General features: G+C 40.0%; 1 protein-coding gene across 1 annotated transcript; it reads right to left on the minus strand.

Moving 5' to 3' along the window:
• Window positions 1-7538: 7538 nt before the first annotated feature.
• foxa3 (forkhead box A3) lies at window positions 7539-12127 on the minus strand. The gene is made up of 2 exons (XM_053321227.1): window positions 11680-12127; window positions 7539-10273 (listed from the first exon to the last, which is right to left on the minus strand). The coding sequence occupies exons 1-2, from the start codon at window positions 11749-11751 to the stop codon at window positions 8942-8944; spliced, it is 1404 nt and encodes a 467-aa protein (XP_053177202.1). The 5' UTR covers window positions 11752-12127; the 3' UTR covers window positions 7539-8941.
• Window positions 12128-15912: the final 3785 nt, after the last annotated feature.

Genomic DNA, 15912 nt, shown 5'->3' on the forward strand with positions numbered 1-15912 from the left:
GTTGCTGTGAATGGTGAAGAAACGTTATCTTTAAATTGCTACTTCGTGTGTTTACTGTATTTTCACTGTATAGACAATTGAAAGATAAGCGAGGAATCTCCTGAGAAAATGAAGGCTATGTGTCCTTAAAGTTTAATGTTTCCTGGACATTTATGGATCATCAGAAAGGACTACAAGCGTTGCTCAATGCTGTGTTACTGTGACATTTAAAATAGCAGCAGACCTTGGATTTAACCTGGGCAGGTGCTGCTTCATGACTGTTTGCTTTCTGTTTTAATATGATGTTTGCTTTTATCCCAACAGCTGCTCTACTTAGAATATGAAGGTCAAAATGTATTTTTAATCTTTTTTTAGTGATATATTTATTTTAATTTATATTCAAATTTGAATTCCTTTATCAGTAAGAAAGGACTTATGGAGTAATGTGTGATGGGAAATATTATGATGGCCCTGATTAAATACTTTTACAATTATATGCTGCAAATGTTGTGACCAAAATGATTGGTTATTTAGTCATTATGGCAAGGTTTTTATAATTTGTATTTATTATTAATATTAACGATGCAGGCTCAGCAGGTTTTTTGTAGAATCACAAGGATGTGGTTTTAAATGGTTTTAAATGGTTTAGGAACACCTGTGTGATCTAATATAACTTAATACTACAGCTCTGCCATGACTTCATCTTTTACAATGCTTTTACAGTTTTACTTTTTATTGACATTGTCAGAAGGGTGATAGCTTTTTTTTGTTATAGAGGCTGTAGTTGGTAGTGTTGGTGGTGGTCTGAATTGTGCTATAATTAAAAGTGTTCCTAATATTGTGTCCACCTTATTAACACACTTTCAGTTTGGGATTAAGTGCCTTGCTGAAAGGTGCCTCAGCAGACCTTTATTGTATTGCTCATATGAGGGCAGTATGCCACTATCTGGGATTTCCAGCTGTATAAACTTCGCCTAGGGTTACAGTAAGACAGTAATTAGGGGTAAGTTTGCATATTGTAGTGCATTCATCATTCAGATAGGTAGTGTCATATCCAGGTTGGGGAAGTAAAGGTGAATTTGTAGATCAAGGTTTATTTAAGTGATATAAACAAGCTGTGCATGGGGGTTTCCCCCTGTGATTCTGCTTGCCTTAGCTCAGAGCCTGACATCATAAAATCCATCTCCAGATGTAAAAGACGGAGCGAGATGTACAAAGTCCCGAGGATATTGTACTTCACACCTCCTCCACTACATAATCAAACATCCTGAAACTACAGAGGAGAAGCAGGAGTTTAGCCTGAGCACAGTTAGTATATTAACCCCTGATACGACAGTGAAGCTTCTGATCAGTGTTTGGACCCGCAGGAGGCTCGATGTAAGCAATTGACACTGTATCACATTACAGAGGCGGCTTGACAAACCCAGCAGGTGCTCTGTGTGTAATCATAACAGAGACAATGTTACTCACGGAAATTAAGATAAGATAAGATTAAACTTTAATGATCCCTGGAGGGAAACTGGGTCAGTGCAAACAGTCACAGGATGCAGCGAAGCAAAATCAAAATTAAACACAAAATATGTAACAGGAAGTGGGAACAAAGCAGGAAGAAATATAGAAATAAATACAAGAAAAACTTGTCATGTAAATATAACTGAACTGTTCAAGCTTAATTTAATTTGAAGTTTTGCTTAACATTTGCAGAAGAAGAGTATCGCTTACAGCTCGAGTTAAACATGTAGCTCCAGCTCACATAAAAAACAAAGATCAAGGAAAGAGCATCATCTGAGGCTATGAAGATCCAATCTAGCAACTTTTTTTTTCAATGCTCCTCTGACCTTTGACCTGCTGTTGTTGCTGCTTTGCTCGACAGCAGATGAGCCGCCTGCTGTCAGGAAATGTTTCTTTTTTTCTTTCTTTTTTTTTGTTCTGGACTCGTGTCTGCTGCGTTCCTGAGTCGATGGTCCTGTTTTGATCGATATTGTCCTCCCTGTCTGTCCCTCCCTCCCCACATACACACACACACACACACACACACACACACACACACACACACACACACACACACACACACACACACATACACAAACACACACACACACACACACACACACACACACACAGACACACACACACATACACAAACACACACACACACACACGCCATCAGGTTAAATATAATCAGCCGCCTCCTCTGTGTTCGTCTCTAAGGCCAGTGGTTTTATCTCGAGCCTCTTTGCAACACCCACAGCCGACAGGGCAAAGTCCAACCGCTTATCTGTGCCTCTGCTGGCCAGTGGCGCTCAGTCTGTCTGTCTGTTTGTCTGTCTGTCTGAATTACATACTAACTGACTGTCTTATGGCCTGACTGACTGTCTGTCTATCTTCTTTACCAGCTGCAGCTGTACTTGTCTGAATGTATGTCTGGTTTACCCTCTGACTGCCTCTTCACAGCCTTTTCTCCATCTGATTGTCTCTCAGTCTTCATTGATCTGATTGTTTTACATTTTGTTTTGATTTTGAATGTTTAAAAAAAATTGGTTTCTTTGTGGATGTGCAACTTTTTAGCTCTGTTTTATTTATTTATTGTTTAATTATGATTCCATGTAAAGCCATAGGCTTACTGTAGGTGATAGACAAATAATACATCATTATAATTTTAAGTGTAATGTTTAATCTTTAAGCTTTCAAGGTCCCATCAAACTTTCTCAGAGCCCTTTCTGAGGACTTCAGGTGTCTTTTTTTGTTAGACCAACAGTCCAAACCCCAAAACAGTTGCCTTTACATCATATCAAGACAAGAAAAGCAAAAAATCCTCACATTAGAAAAGACTGGGACCAGGAGATATTCGCCAATTTAAAAAAAAAAAAATGACTGAAGTATCAAAACAGTGTCTGATTGTATTTCAGTCCTCACTGCTCACACAAATGTCCTACAAATGACATCATTTTGTACAAATGAGTATAAATCTGTTGTGAGATCTGATTGACTTTTGTACTTCTTTTTTCCCATTCTCCCTATTTTTCTGTCTCACTGACCTCGTGAGTATCTATCTGATGGCCTCTTTATAGCTTTTTTTCTGTTTGACTGTCTCCCTGTCTGGTTAACTGCCAAAATGTCTCTCCGCCCTCCTGTTTGTTAAGTACAGCTCCATTTTCAAAGTTTTGCATAATTTCTAATTTGTGTATATTTCTGTGTCACTTTCAAAATGTGTGGTTTTTAAAATGTTTTTATGATTTAATATAAAGCTGAATATGACTGCTACACTGGTAATTCATCATTATTATGATTCATGTGATAACACAAATACCCATTTGAGTCCTCAGTCTGTGCATAAGTCCTACATATATAAATAATATTTTTTACTACAGATATGTACACTTTTTCAGTGAGATTAGAATCCGATCTTGACTGTCTTACCACTTAACTAACTAACTGTCTGTCTATTCTTCAGAAAAGGGAGAGTATAGCCTGAGGGTTGAACTGTAAGTGCTCCCTTCCTTTTCTCTCTATCTCTCCCTCTCTCTCTCTCTCTCTCTCTCCTCTCATTCCCTCCCTCTCCTCAGGCAATAACTAGTGTAAATAGTACTTCCACCTAACAGGATCCAGGATGCACTGCCTCATTTGCATTGCACATCTTGAAAACACGCACCACCCTTCTCTTTCCTTGACTTTCTTTATTTCTTTCTGTCAAGACTTTTTCTTGATGAAGAGATCTGCAAACAATTGCTGAATGGAAAATGTACAGTGCACTGCAGCACAGTCAATTACATGAATGTCACTACAAATGATGAAAACGCTCTTGATATGTATAGACCTTTCCATCTCAGTCAGTGGATAATCAGTTTCTGTAATATTTTGTTTGCTAAAGTTCGGTTTCAGTGTGTTTAGTCTGCAGAACACGCAGCATTTAAATAATCAAAAAGTTATAATATGCAAAAATTAAGATTACACATGAATTACAGCAGCAGCAGCAGCAGAAAAAAGCCATCTTATTCCTGCTCTTTCATTTGAGCACAGAAGCTCTTTGTGCAGGTGTGCATGCTTGCAGACTCATGCTTGATTTACTGTCACCAGCAGTACAGCCTGAGGGCAGCTGTCATCAAGTGTTCAACAGGGGCGAACTGAAAAACTGTTGCACCTCAGGAGACAAATATCCATTTGAACAAAAATGACAACGGCGTCACCCACACAGAGATCTGCTGCCCCGCAGACTCTTTTGAAAGTCTCTTAAAGCCAGGTGACAATTATGCAAAACGCCCCAAACTTATTAGGTCTTTGATTAGATCTTATCTTTGGGAAGCCTTTCCCACCAAAACCGTCTTTTCCCCCTTAAAACCATGTTTCACACCTTCATCTGTCATCAGAAGAGCTCACTTAATAAACTATTCCTGTAAAATCTGAAAGCTCGGCTTCAACTCGTTTAAATAAATTTGGTACCAGTCTGCACCAGCAATTCAAAAGGTGGAATCAACCTCAGGGTTTATTTTAATTGGAAAATTGAAAAATGTGCAGAAACTTATGATTGGGTACTGAACCTTAAAAGAATGATGATGATTTATTGGTCAGTTTTGCTTCCAAATCAGTTTGATTATGAAGCAGTTTCATTGTAATTTCTTCGTTGCAGTTTATAAAACCAGGGAATGAAACAGACCCTGCTGCTCCACATGAGCTAATACATTACAAACTCAGTATAACAGAAACAGGACTGCGTTGTGTGATAGATCCTAAAACAATGTCATGACCACATCTTATAGAATAAAATATTTGGAGTGATTTTAAACAATTTGAAAGTGTTTAATGATTTTTATAGTATTTTCTAGTTACTGTACGTCTTTAAATAAAGTCAATTAGTGCCAAATTATATTTTTATCCTACAGCCATGCTTAATGCTGCTCCTCTGAACTGCACTTTAAGGTTTGACACTTACAGGGTTGCAAATCCAGGTGAAATGATGAAATTAATTGTAAGACATTTCTGGCTTTTTACAGTATTTTGCCAAAAAGTGGTATGATTCTTGTACAAAACAGTCCCAACAATATGTTGATAAGACGCAAGTTTCGAGGAAAGTCACAATTTTTTAAGTCTGTCTTAAATCATATTCACTGAAACATTTTGTGCTTGCTCCTCCTTTTCATACCTGCCACAGAGCAATCAAGTAAAAACTGTTTTAATGCACATACAGTAATATGAGTATTTTTATTAAACAGACTTGGACAAAATGTGAACCTGTCCTTTAATTTATTGTGACATGCAGACTGTTATCAGGAACTGGTATCTTTTTTTTCTAAGAGTCTCGAGTTGGGAAACTGGGTCAGCCCACGGTTACAGATTACAACCGAGAGTTTAGAAATGTAAGAGTAACACTTAATTTTTTTGTTGCTGAAATTGTTCCACTTACTCCTTTTAAAACGTCACAGTATGTTATCAGTGGATTTACTCTAATCTGTTTTTCCTCACGAGAAGAGATAAAAAATAGCCAGGACTAAATGTGACCACTATCACCTTGGTCACCTGATTACTGCGAAGGGGACATAACAGAGTGACATTTTAGAGCCAGCCAGGTTGGTCATACCTTGGAGCAGCCTAGTGTGTGTGTGTGTGTGTGTGTGTGTGACTGTGCCTTTGTATGTAGCTGTGGAGACCATATCAGGCGGGTGCTCGCCTATCTTATCAAGCCAACTGCTCTGAAGGGACTATTGTGCATGCAAGGTGACGAACTGCTTTAGATTCCCACTCAGACTACAAACCAGTAACCATTACTTTAAGGTGTGTGTGCGTGCGTGTATGTGCATGTGTGTGTGTGTGTGTTTTAGAGGCCCGATATATTGATGTATCATTAAAAAGAGGGAAATTATCTGAGAAATGCTCTGCAGCAACAGGTAGTCAATGTTCTTTAGCATTGGGAACCACTGATCGAAACTGAAGTTAAAGAGAAAGACTATAGGTCTTTTGTGTGTGTGCGTGTGTGTGTACGTGTGTGTGTACATGTCTGAGTTTGTATGTGCTACTGCAATATTTTTGAAGCCTCCGGGCTCGCTGTTGCCGGCCTTGACGTGACAGAGAAGAAAAGAAGGCAGCGACAAATACGTGACAACTCTGACAACACAGGGCTGGGTTGAGTAACTGCCAGCGGACGACAGACAAACAGACAAGGACAGACAGACAGGTAGACATGAAGACAGGTAGATAGGAGGCCCAGAAACAGGACAGGAGAGCAGCAGACAGGAGGCATGTACAGGGCAGCTGCAGAAACCAAGATTGATAAATTATCTTTTGATTTTGCTGCAAATGTAAAGCAAATAAATCACCCGTGGCTCACTATAAGTTAGATGAAGTATGATAACAGCATTACAGCTTTTTAGAGCTTTAAAGTTATCACTTGCAACATTTCACATGCATCTCTATAGACATTATACAGTAGTGATTCAGCGTGTTTCCATATGTTAGACACTGTTTGGAAGAACTCCTTTGACACAAACAGGAAGTGATTTGTTTCGTGTATGCAGTTTGTTTGGAATGAACAGAAAAGGACATAATCGGTCAGTGGTCGCCGCCGAGGCCAAGAAGAGACAGTAAAGTTTAAAGGAGTAAAACATTCTGAACCCCTCTCCCCTCTGTTTTTGTTTTGTTGACTTACTGATAGTTTTTCTAGTGCAGGGTCAGAGCCAGGTCAGTAGTTTTTGGAGTGGTCCGGGTCTCGTTGTATGTGTGTGATGCCGCCGGAGCTGATGGCCTGCGCAGAGGTCTTCTTTGAGGCTCTCAGTGTGAGCCAGCCGTGTTTAGTCTACCAGTCCCACATGTCACACACCACAGTCATTTGGTCAGGAGCTGTTTCAACAAGACGCTGCTATTCCTGCAGCACTGCCTCACCAGCCAGCCGCTAGTCAGGTACAAAAAAAAAAGAGCTGGGATTGATTGATTGATTGAGTAACCGAGACAAACTGGTGAGGTCTCGCCAATAACCTGATTTTAACTATAATAGACTTTTGTTGCGTCATTAGTTTAATGAACTGGCTTTTTAAAATGTTTGCACACAAGTGAGTAATTTGCTGCAAACTATGTCTGGAAAGAGTTTTTATAACATTGTTCCCTAATTTTTAAAGCATTTCTATGTGAAATCCTGTGAGTGGTGGTCTGTTTTTTTAAGATTTAGTGAATTTCTGAAAGGTTATTGGAAACATACTAAGCTTAATAATCAAAGAAACAAAATACTGATTTCAACATTGAATATACTGAATATATATATATATATATACACTGTATAATATTCAGCTTATATTCACACTGATAAACAAGCACTTTCAGCATAAATGTTGCTGAAAAAGAAAAAGAAATGCACATTTTGTCCCCATTTTTGCCTTTTTAATAAGAAAAAATGAAACATGAATGATTTTAATCACATTTAAACCAACATAAACAGAAAAAAACAAACAATAATATATTATATCAGCACACTTCCAAAGTTCAAAAAGCGACAATAGCTTAAATAAAACTCTTTGAAACTAAAATATGCTCCACAAAGGACATCATGTGACCTGAAACTTCTGCGTCCTCTGCTGTTTATCAGAATAATCCTTCAATAGATCATCTATACATTGATCTCTTATCAGATCAGCAGTCATTTGAAGAAAAGGCACTTTTTTTTTTGGGACAGCGAGAGTTATATGAAACCTTTTTACATTGTTACATTGATCCCATTGAGCTGATCCTTTGATAATATTTTGGGGAGGGGGGCATTCCTAAGCATTGTTGTAACTCACACACACACACCAGCCCATCAGCCCACCTGGCCAGTGGGAGCTCCATAGTGCAAAGTACTGTATGTAAATCCTCCCATAGTGCATCTCTCCTCCCCTCCACTGTTTTAGTAACTGACTGAACCTCACTCGCTATCTGTTATTCAAAAATGTTACAGTCTGTGGAAAAGCATTTCATTGTAATGCCCCCGTATAGGTAACAAAAGGAAATGTGTATGGAAAATGAAAAAAATATAAACACAACAGCCTTTTTTAAAGTTTTTTTTCTTCTTTTTTTCTTTTTTTTTTTTACCACAGTTACTTTGCCTCTTTCCTTCTGGCTGCAAAAGTGTTCGCCTTTTTTTTTTTTTTTTTTCATTTGTGCTCCAGCAAGGACAAAATGGCTTTGGGTTTTTTTCTTCATATCAACCATAAACAACAAACCATTTCTTCTTAAAAACAACTTCCAAGGCTACATTTATATTGACGGATGTCTGATCTGACAGATCTGACTGAACGTAGTAGTGAGAAATGTGAGAAATGCTGTAACACAAAAAACTAAATCAACTTTACTGTCTCCCACTGCAGTAACACCTGCCTGAAGCAGTAACCTGAAACTCGCCTCCTTCTCTCCATCTTTGGATAAAAAAACCCCTCACATTTGGGTTGTAACTGGTCAGCAGAGCACTATACAAGATATATTAAAATTTATTCCCTTCATAAATAAATGCAAATATCCTTTCCCCCCACATTACCTCTATTTACATTTTATACAAAGCCAATTTTGCCATGCAGTGTTCCTGTGACAGGCAAAGAGAGGATCTGACATCTGTAATGACTTACATACAGAGGAGTCAAATATCGTCATCATCAGTGTTGAATTTTTTTTATCATCCAGCATCACTTTTCTATCCTCCGTGTAACCAACCAGTCTCCATGTTCGTCAGAGTTGGTAAAAGAAAAAAAAAAAGTTCTTTGGTCTCTCAAATGTGGCAGCCATTTTAGATGTGAGTCTCTTCCAAGGCCACTGGACATGAGCCAGAGAGGGAAAGAGAGAGAAAGAGGAAGATAAAAGAGAGCTGGGGTGTCCATTTTAGAAAAGGAAGAGAGAAAGAGAAGTCTCCATCTTGGCTCACCTCTACAAACAGGTGTGTGTGTGTGTGTGTGTGTGTGTGTGTGTGTGTGTAGGGGTGGGGTGGGGTAGGGGAGGGTGAATGTCCATATTAGGAGGCGTTGAGCACCGAGCGGCTGTACAGAGTTTGGTAGTAAGCGCCTGAGTCCATGGTGGCTGGCCCGGGGCTGTCGTAGATCTGCTTGGCTCCCACAGGAGAGCCTCCTGTGTAGCTGTTGTAGGCCATCACCTGGTCCTGGTAGGACTTGAGGTCCATCTTCTGCTCGTTGGACATGAGATTGGTGATGGAGAATGGGTGGTTGAAGTTGTAGTGGGGGTCCAGAGACTTGAGGGCGTCGCTCTGTAGGTCCATGTGCTGCTGCATGGAGCTGGGCAGGAGGTGAGTGCTGCCTGGTAAAGACTGGGAATGGAGGAGAGGGTTGGAGGAGGAGGTGGCGGAGAGAGACAAGGAGGATGGAGGGATGGAGGATGATGTGGAGGAGGACGGAGTCAGGGAGACAGGTGGGCTGTGGAGGTGTGAGGAGGACAGCGGTGGGCAGTCTAGTTGAACCAGGGAGTTTCGGGAATGCGGCTGGTCATCTGAAGAGCCCGGGTGGGAGTTGTCTGAGTGGGCGGAGTCAGCTCCCTCTGATCCTCCTGTGGGGCTGTGATCTTCCACCAGGTGATCTCCACCGTGGCCTCCTTTACCCGAGCCCCCCTCCTGGCTCTTGCCTGCTTTCTTCGCCAGCTTGTCCTCGATCTTGAAGCGTTTCTGGCGCCTCAGGTAGCAGCCATTCTCAAACATGTTGCCTGACTGCGGGTGCAGAGTCCAGTAGGAACCTTTGCCCGGCTTGTCCGGTGAGCGAGCCACCTTCACAAAGCAGTCATTGAAGGAGAGCGAGTGGCGGATGGAGTTCTGCCAACGCTGCTGGTTCTCACGATAGTAGGGGAACAGGTCCATGATCCACTGGTAGATCTCGTTCAGGGTGAGCATCTTGCTGCCACTCTGCTGGATTGCCATGGTGATGAGGGAGATGTAGGAATATGGCGGCTTGGCATGGGTCAGGGAGCGTCGGTAAGGCTTTGGGGGAATCTCCTTCGGCCCAGGCCGGCTCAGGCTCGCAGTGGAGCTGTAGCCCAGCTGGCTCATGGACTGGCCCATGTTCTGGTAGTGGGACAAGGAGCCCAGGGAGCCGGGAGCAGCGGGGCCCAACTGGGTTAGAGGGCCTGAGCTGAGTGACGAGGCCACTGGTGAGAGAGACATGTGGCCAGGCCCGGAGCCCATGGAGGCCAGCGGGGAACTGCTGAGGCTGGAGCTGGGGTATGCCATGTTCATACCTGCGGGGGAGGCGGTGGCCGGATTCAGGTTGATGTAGCTGTTGATGGTGCCCATGGAGCCCATGGAGCCCAGACCAGAGTTCATGGTGCTGGGAGAGGAATACATCTGGAGACAGAGAGAGGAAAATCTGGTTATTCATAATGAAACACAGAGGAAATATCACTTTCAAATGTCATGAAACAAAAGTTACAGGTAGTGAAAATAGTATAATGAACTAATCTTGAATTTTACTTTTGAACTTTAGAACAAAAAACAACTCTTTAGTAGTTGATATACATTTAAATATCTTCTGTGCGATAAATGTTTGCATGTGGGAAGAGAGTGGTTTGACGCTCCATTTAAAAGTGACTCCTTATCAATGCACAATGAAGCTCTCAGTGCGCGGAGAGAGGACATGGATTTCACACAGCGATGTTAACCTGAAAATGCGTAAAAAGCGCGTCATGGTGCCTCTCGGTTCAGACGGCCTCCTCCGCTGCTTCCATGGAAAAAACAAGCTCAGTACTTCAACCAAAGTGGAGAATTTTGATTTTTTTGCCTTTCAGTCAAAGATGAATAATTAGGCGTTAAATTATCCAGACAAACTTTTTGGTGAGAGAAGTCAGAAAGTGTGGCGTGAAGGAAAAGTATTTAATATGCGAAGAAACCAAATCCACAGGGGATAAAGGGTAATCTCGAGCCCCTTACTGATCTTTGGGTTAAATATTGCCAGACTCTTTCTTCATGGTAATTTCATCAGGTCGAGCTGAGGTGAGAATGAAGCTGCTGATGAAATTACCTCTAATTGAATTAACAGGACAAAACTGCCGCAGTCTTGTCACATTTAGGCCTTTACACCTGAACTCTTTCAACACTGCTGCCAGGACACAAAGAGAGAAGAGAGAAGGTCTATAGATGAGCAAAATGTCTTTAAAAAATATGTTTTAGTCAGAGCCTGTATATTTATAATGAAATGTATATTTCTTATATCAACAATTCAACAAAAAAACATTTCTAAGTATCGGTTTTAGTGGGTTTATGGTGGAAAAAGAACTATTGCTATGTAATTTATTTTCATTACTTATTTTCTCTAATTGTATTATAACAGATATGGAATAAATGAATACGTTTGGGTAATTTTTAGCATTTTTCTCCTTTGGTCTTGCTGTGATATTCCTGTCAAATTTTAACTTGGGTCTTGATGCGCATTGTTTTTAAACTTTTAAACGTAAAAGGTATATAATTTCTATTACAATATTTCCATAGTGGTTAATATGTTACTGTTAAATCTATATTAAGTTCTTTCACAAGTTTTCATAGTATTACAGCTTTTTTCGTCCTGCTTGAAAATGTGCGCAAATAAAATCTTCACTCCTTATCTGCTCTTCTTCGCTTGAATTTTGAATCACCTCTGAGGAATATCCCCGCGGTATTACAACACGAGTACATTTTTAAAAACAACAACAAAGTGTTTTTATTTGTTGTCGTTGTTAATTACATTTGTAAGTGCGTTTTTTTTGTTTTTTTTTTACCTCACTGGCCTCGCTGTAGAAAGTATTCCACTCTGGTATATCGTGGGCTTCCATCTTCACAGAGCTCAACATCCCCAACAAAAGTCTTTGGAGGAGAAGCACCCTATCACAGGCTTTTGTTTAAAAAATATATATATATCAAAAATGAATATAAAATCCTTCGCAAAGCAGGAAAAAAATCCAAACAGAAAGTTGTCTCCTTTTTTGCCAAGAGAGAAGAGAAATATCTAGCGTCAGAAAAAGTGTGGAAAAAATAATCAAAGAGTGACGTGACGCTCCTGGGAATAGTAAAGTCAATATTTCTTATTGGTCAGTCATCCATTGTTTCATAACCTTAATCTTTTTTCGGCCTTGCAGATGTTGACTTCTGGCCCGTTTTTTTCTGTCCTCTGGGGGCCTCTGGACTCAGCGTGTGATAGACGGAGGTGTAGCGCGCTAATACAGAAGAGAAACCTGGACGTCCCTCTTCTTATAAGGTCCCGGCCGGTCCCGCCCTACTCCTGACATCTGAATACCGTGTTCAGATCCAGGAAGGGCCCTGCAAAAAGGCCGATGTGGCCCCCTGGCGTGCTGTATATTGGCCCGGCTGCTGCACCTGGCCACCCGGACATGCGTCTGTCCCATAATAATCCTTTAGGGACGGAGTTGAGTAAGTTTTTTTTTTTTTAATATAACAGTGAAATTCATAAAGCCGACGTGCCCGTGTGGATTATTTAACAGCCTATCTGAGTTTTAACCTACAGCTATACGTTATTTCACAAATAAATGAAATCATTTGACAAAAATTCAGTCCACCTCAGAACAACTTGTTCAAATTAAACATTTCCTCCGATTTTTACCGTTATATTTCCGTTTTTGGAAATACATTTGGAATATGTTAAGAACATTAAAATCTGTCTACCTATCCGTAGACTGTTACTAATTTTACTATGGAGGGGGCAGCTTAGTGGCGTGTGGGTGTGTATGTGTGTGGGTGGGTGGGTTGGTGTGAAAGTCGTTAATTCTCTTGGCTATCACTTCTCTGGGGCTATGCATCATTAACACATTCTCCGAGGTTTAACTGTAGCAACCGTCAAGCTTATTTCAGATTCTGGGTTATGATAGTCAAATATTTTTGCCTGATAGTGATGTAAATGAAGATGTATATCACAGCAAAGCCACAGAACCCCACCCTACTTCATTGAACTCTCCAGAAAAATTAGAAACAGACTGTAAATCATCACAGAGCAATAAAAGCCATCATTAAATGAATTCAAATATGCCAAAAGATACACTATAATGCCAAATAAGATGTTGGTTCGTGCGTAAAAGCTCTGCTAGGATTCATTGTAAGTTGTATTAAAGATTTGAATGTTACATTTTGGTCAGTTACAACACGTGGATCCCTAACAGTTTCCTAGATGCTCAAGTGCGCAATCTGTGCGTAAACGAAGTCGTGAGAGAGAAAAAAACAAGTTTCTCACAAGCAGGGTCTCTCACGATCCGTCGTTCACAGAGAGATACAATAAATAATGTAATCTTGGTGTAATGCATAGGCCTTGACTCTTGTGTTGTGGAATACACATCAGGCCTCGGTGCAGACGGAGGCCTCTGAATGTCAATGCCTCTGCCTAATGGCCAGTCAATGGAGATGTAATTGATGCGCAGGCGGGAGGTCGACGGGATTATAGACTGTGAGAAAAGATCCCAAGGAAATAAGAAATAACAGGAAGGAATATGAACGCGCAGAGCCGCAGACGCATCAGAAATACGCAGAAAGCTTTGGTCTAAGAAGATCCGAATCAGTGTCAGGCTACATTGAGTTTACAGTTAAAACAAATCTGCACATTTGTTACAATATGAATAATTATGATAGGCCTCCATATTTGCCTACCTGATGGCTGTTCACTTATTTTCCTCTGACGCGTAATCACATGACGCCTTTTCTTAATATTTACCAGCAGATCTTCTAAATGCTCAGTCTGTCATCGCAATATTTCTTACGTGTGATAGCAGCGTATATATTGTCAATCAGACGCTCTGCGGGCCATCACCTGTAAAGACTCAACGATTATCGCCTGTTTGCAAAACGCTGTCAAGTCGATTAACACGTGGCATGAAGTAACACCTCAGTGTCTGTAATGATGTAATTAAGCCTGAAAGAGATTAGCTTTTTTTTTGTTTTGGTTTTTTAATTCATCTGCATGGTGATATTTGGAGAAATGATAAGGTTATTAAATTCTGACCTCCCTGCCTTCATCATAATTCAATAAAATACTGTATTGAGCAAATGGAACGTTTGTTGTTAGTTTGGTGTTTGTTTGATTTTAAAAATACGTAAAGGTGGGTAAAATTAATTTCGAGGGTTTTTTCTCCAAATAACAAACCTTTAGGCTATAGTATTATACATCCGGCTTCTTGCTAAACTTTACTATCCAGTCTGAACAGAATTCAAATTCCGACACCCAAAAAAGGTGTTTACAGAAAGGCCAAACTAACAAAACACAATGCAATAAATCTTTTAAAGTGAATCAGATATTCTGAATCAGGGAGAACTCATTCAACACGTATAGGCTACATTTCAAAACTGATCGTTTCATTGTTTCCACAGACAAATGTGTGATTCATAGCTATGTGAGATTTTTTTGCTCTGTTAGTTTGCATATTAGACCCATAATAATCTTGCTGCCTTCAGGTGCTGCTGGGGAATCTGATAAACAGAATGTCCAGGGTTACGCAGCATCAATCATGTTCAGAGAAATCCAGAAACTCTTTGCACTGGAGATTTGAAGAATTGAGAATATATAAGAAAATGAACAGAGTAAAGATATAGTGTGTGTCTCTTTAGAATAGTCAACATTGATTGCGTGAAGCCTGTTTACCTATTTAACATCACGTCTTGGACGATGATCTCTAGTACTATTTTGGTGGTGGCGCACCGCAGTTCATCCTGCCTCTTAATAAACATCTAATAATACGCTTCCACGATTTGCCCCCCCGCTCCCCCAACTCACATCCTCTCTCTGCGGGCCGTTTTTCATGCCAATAGGCCGTCCATCGTCCATTAACACCTCTATAATTGGTTTAACAATAGCTGTAATGAGCTGACACTAATGGAGGAAACGACAGATCGGCCTACCAGGAGCACGACGGCCGGACGGTGGGGAGGAATAATTAAATGCCCTTGTCCTCATCCATCCTTTTTATCTACTTCTTCTAAATAATGAAATGGAAAAGAATAGCAGTTAACCTGTCAGTTCAAAGCCCGAATTTACGCATCTGAGTTCATTTCTTTTGCGAAAGAAACTGTTTCTTAAGTAACGGTATTGAAGATTTTAAAGTGTTTTATGTTTAAATGTAATTTTAAGGGCTTCCAATGTCTGCTTTATCTCTACAATCCTAATCATACCTCTTTATAATAAAAGACGATACAAATATCAATCTCTTCACTCAGTCTCTGACCTATAGCCTACAGTCAGACCCCCAGAGCACCAAGTGCGCCATCTTGTGGCCACTAACAACTAACAACTGCACCTTTTTCTATTCCTTCTTTACAGTATGTGTGTTTGGTTCTTCAAGTTTTGAAAGTGTTTCCCTATTAATAATACCTAATCTAACCTAACAAGTTATGAGTTTATTAAATGGAATGAAGGTTGTTTGCGCTTCATGGAGTTAGCTTAAGTCTGGATTTGTAATTTCTTTTAAACCTGTAGCCAGGATTTAAAAGATCCCGAGGACACAAGTCAAAAATATCCTGGCACTAATTATTAGAAATATTATTTATTTTACTGTTTGATCCTCTATTATTTCATCTCCATATATAATGGTTTTGATGTTGTTTTCAAGCCAAGAAATATAATTCTGGTAAAGGAATACTAATACTGTGTTTGTTTGTTTTTTGGGTGTAAACACAGTAAAATGTATGATTGAGTCTAAAAAATGTCCAAATCGCCCTTTAAAAGAAAGCCCACAGTGTAATTGCAAGATGTAAACTCCTCAGATTATAAAAACGCCACATAACCAAAAATAAAACAGAAGACATGACGTAGCTGTGGCCCTGAGGAAAAGCTAACCAATGACGAGAGCTCTTACCTTTTCTTTTAAACCAGATGTGAGCTTTTATCTGTGAACAAGCTCATCAAATAAAGAATAAACATGTCAAATCAGAAGATCACAGCTTGTTTGTATAACACTTATTATAATGACTCAAATAATAAAATCATGAAATGTTTATGTAGTAGTGATCATTTGCAT

This window comes from Scomber japonicus, chromosome 6 (assembly GCF_027409825.1).
Source record: "Scomber japonicus isolate fScoJap1 chromosome 6, fScoJap1.pri, whole genome shotgun sequence".
Classification (NCBI taxonomy): domain Eukaryota; kingdom Metazoa; phylum Chordata; class Actinopteri; order Scombriformes; family Scombridae; genus Scomber; species Scomber japonicus.

Excerpts from the sequence above, each read along its gene's own strand:
- foxa3 (XM_053321227.1), bottom strand. The coding sequence starts at position 11,751 with ATGTTGAGCTCTGTGAAGATGGAAGCCCACGATATACCAGAGTGGAAT. Across the intron at positions 10,274-11,679 it reads TCTACAGCGAGGCCAGTGAG|ATGTATTCCTCTCCCAGCAC; the intron begins GTAAAAAAAAAA and ends CTCTGTCTCCAG.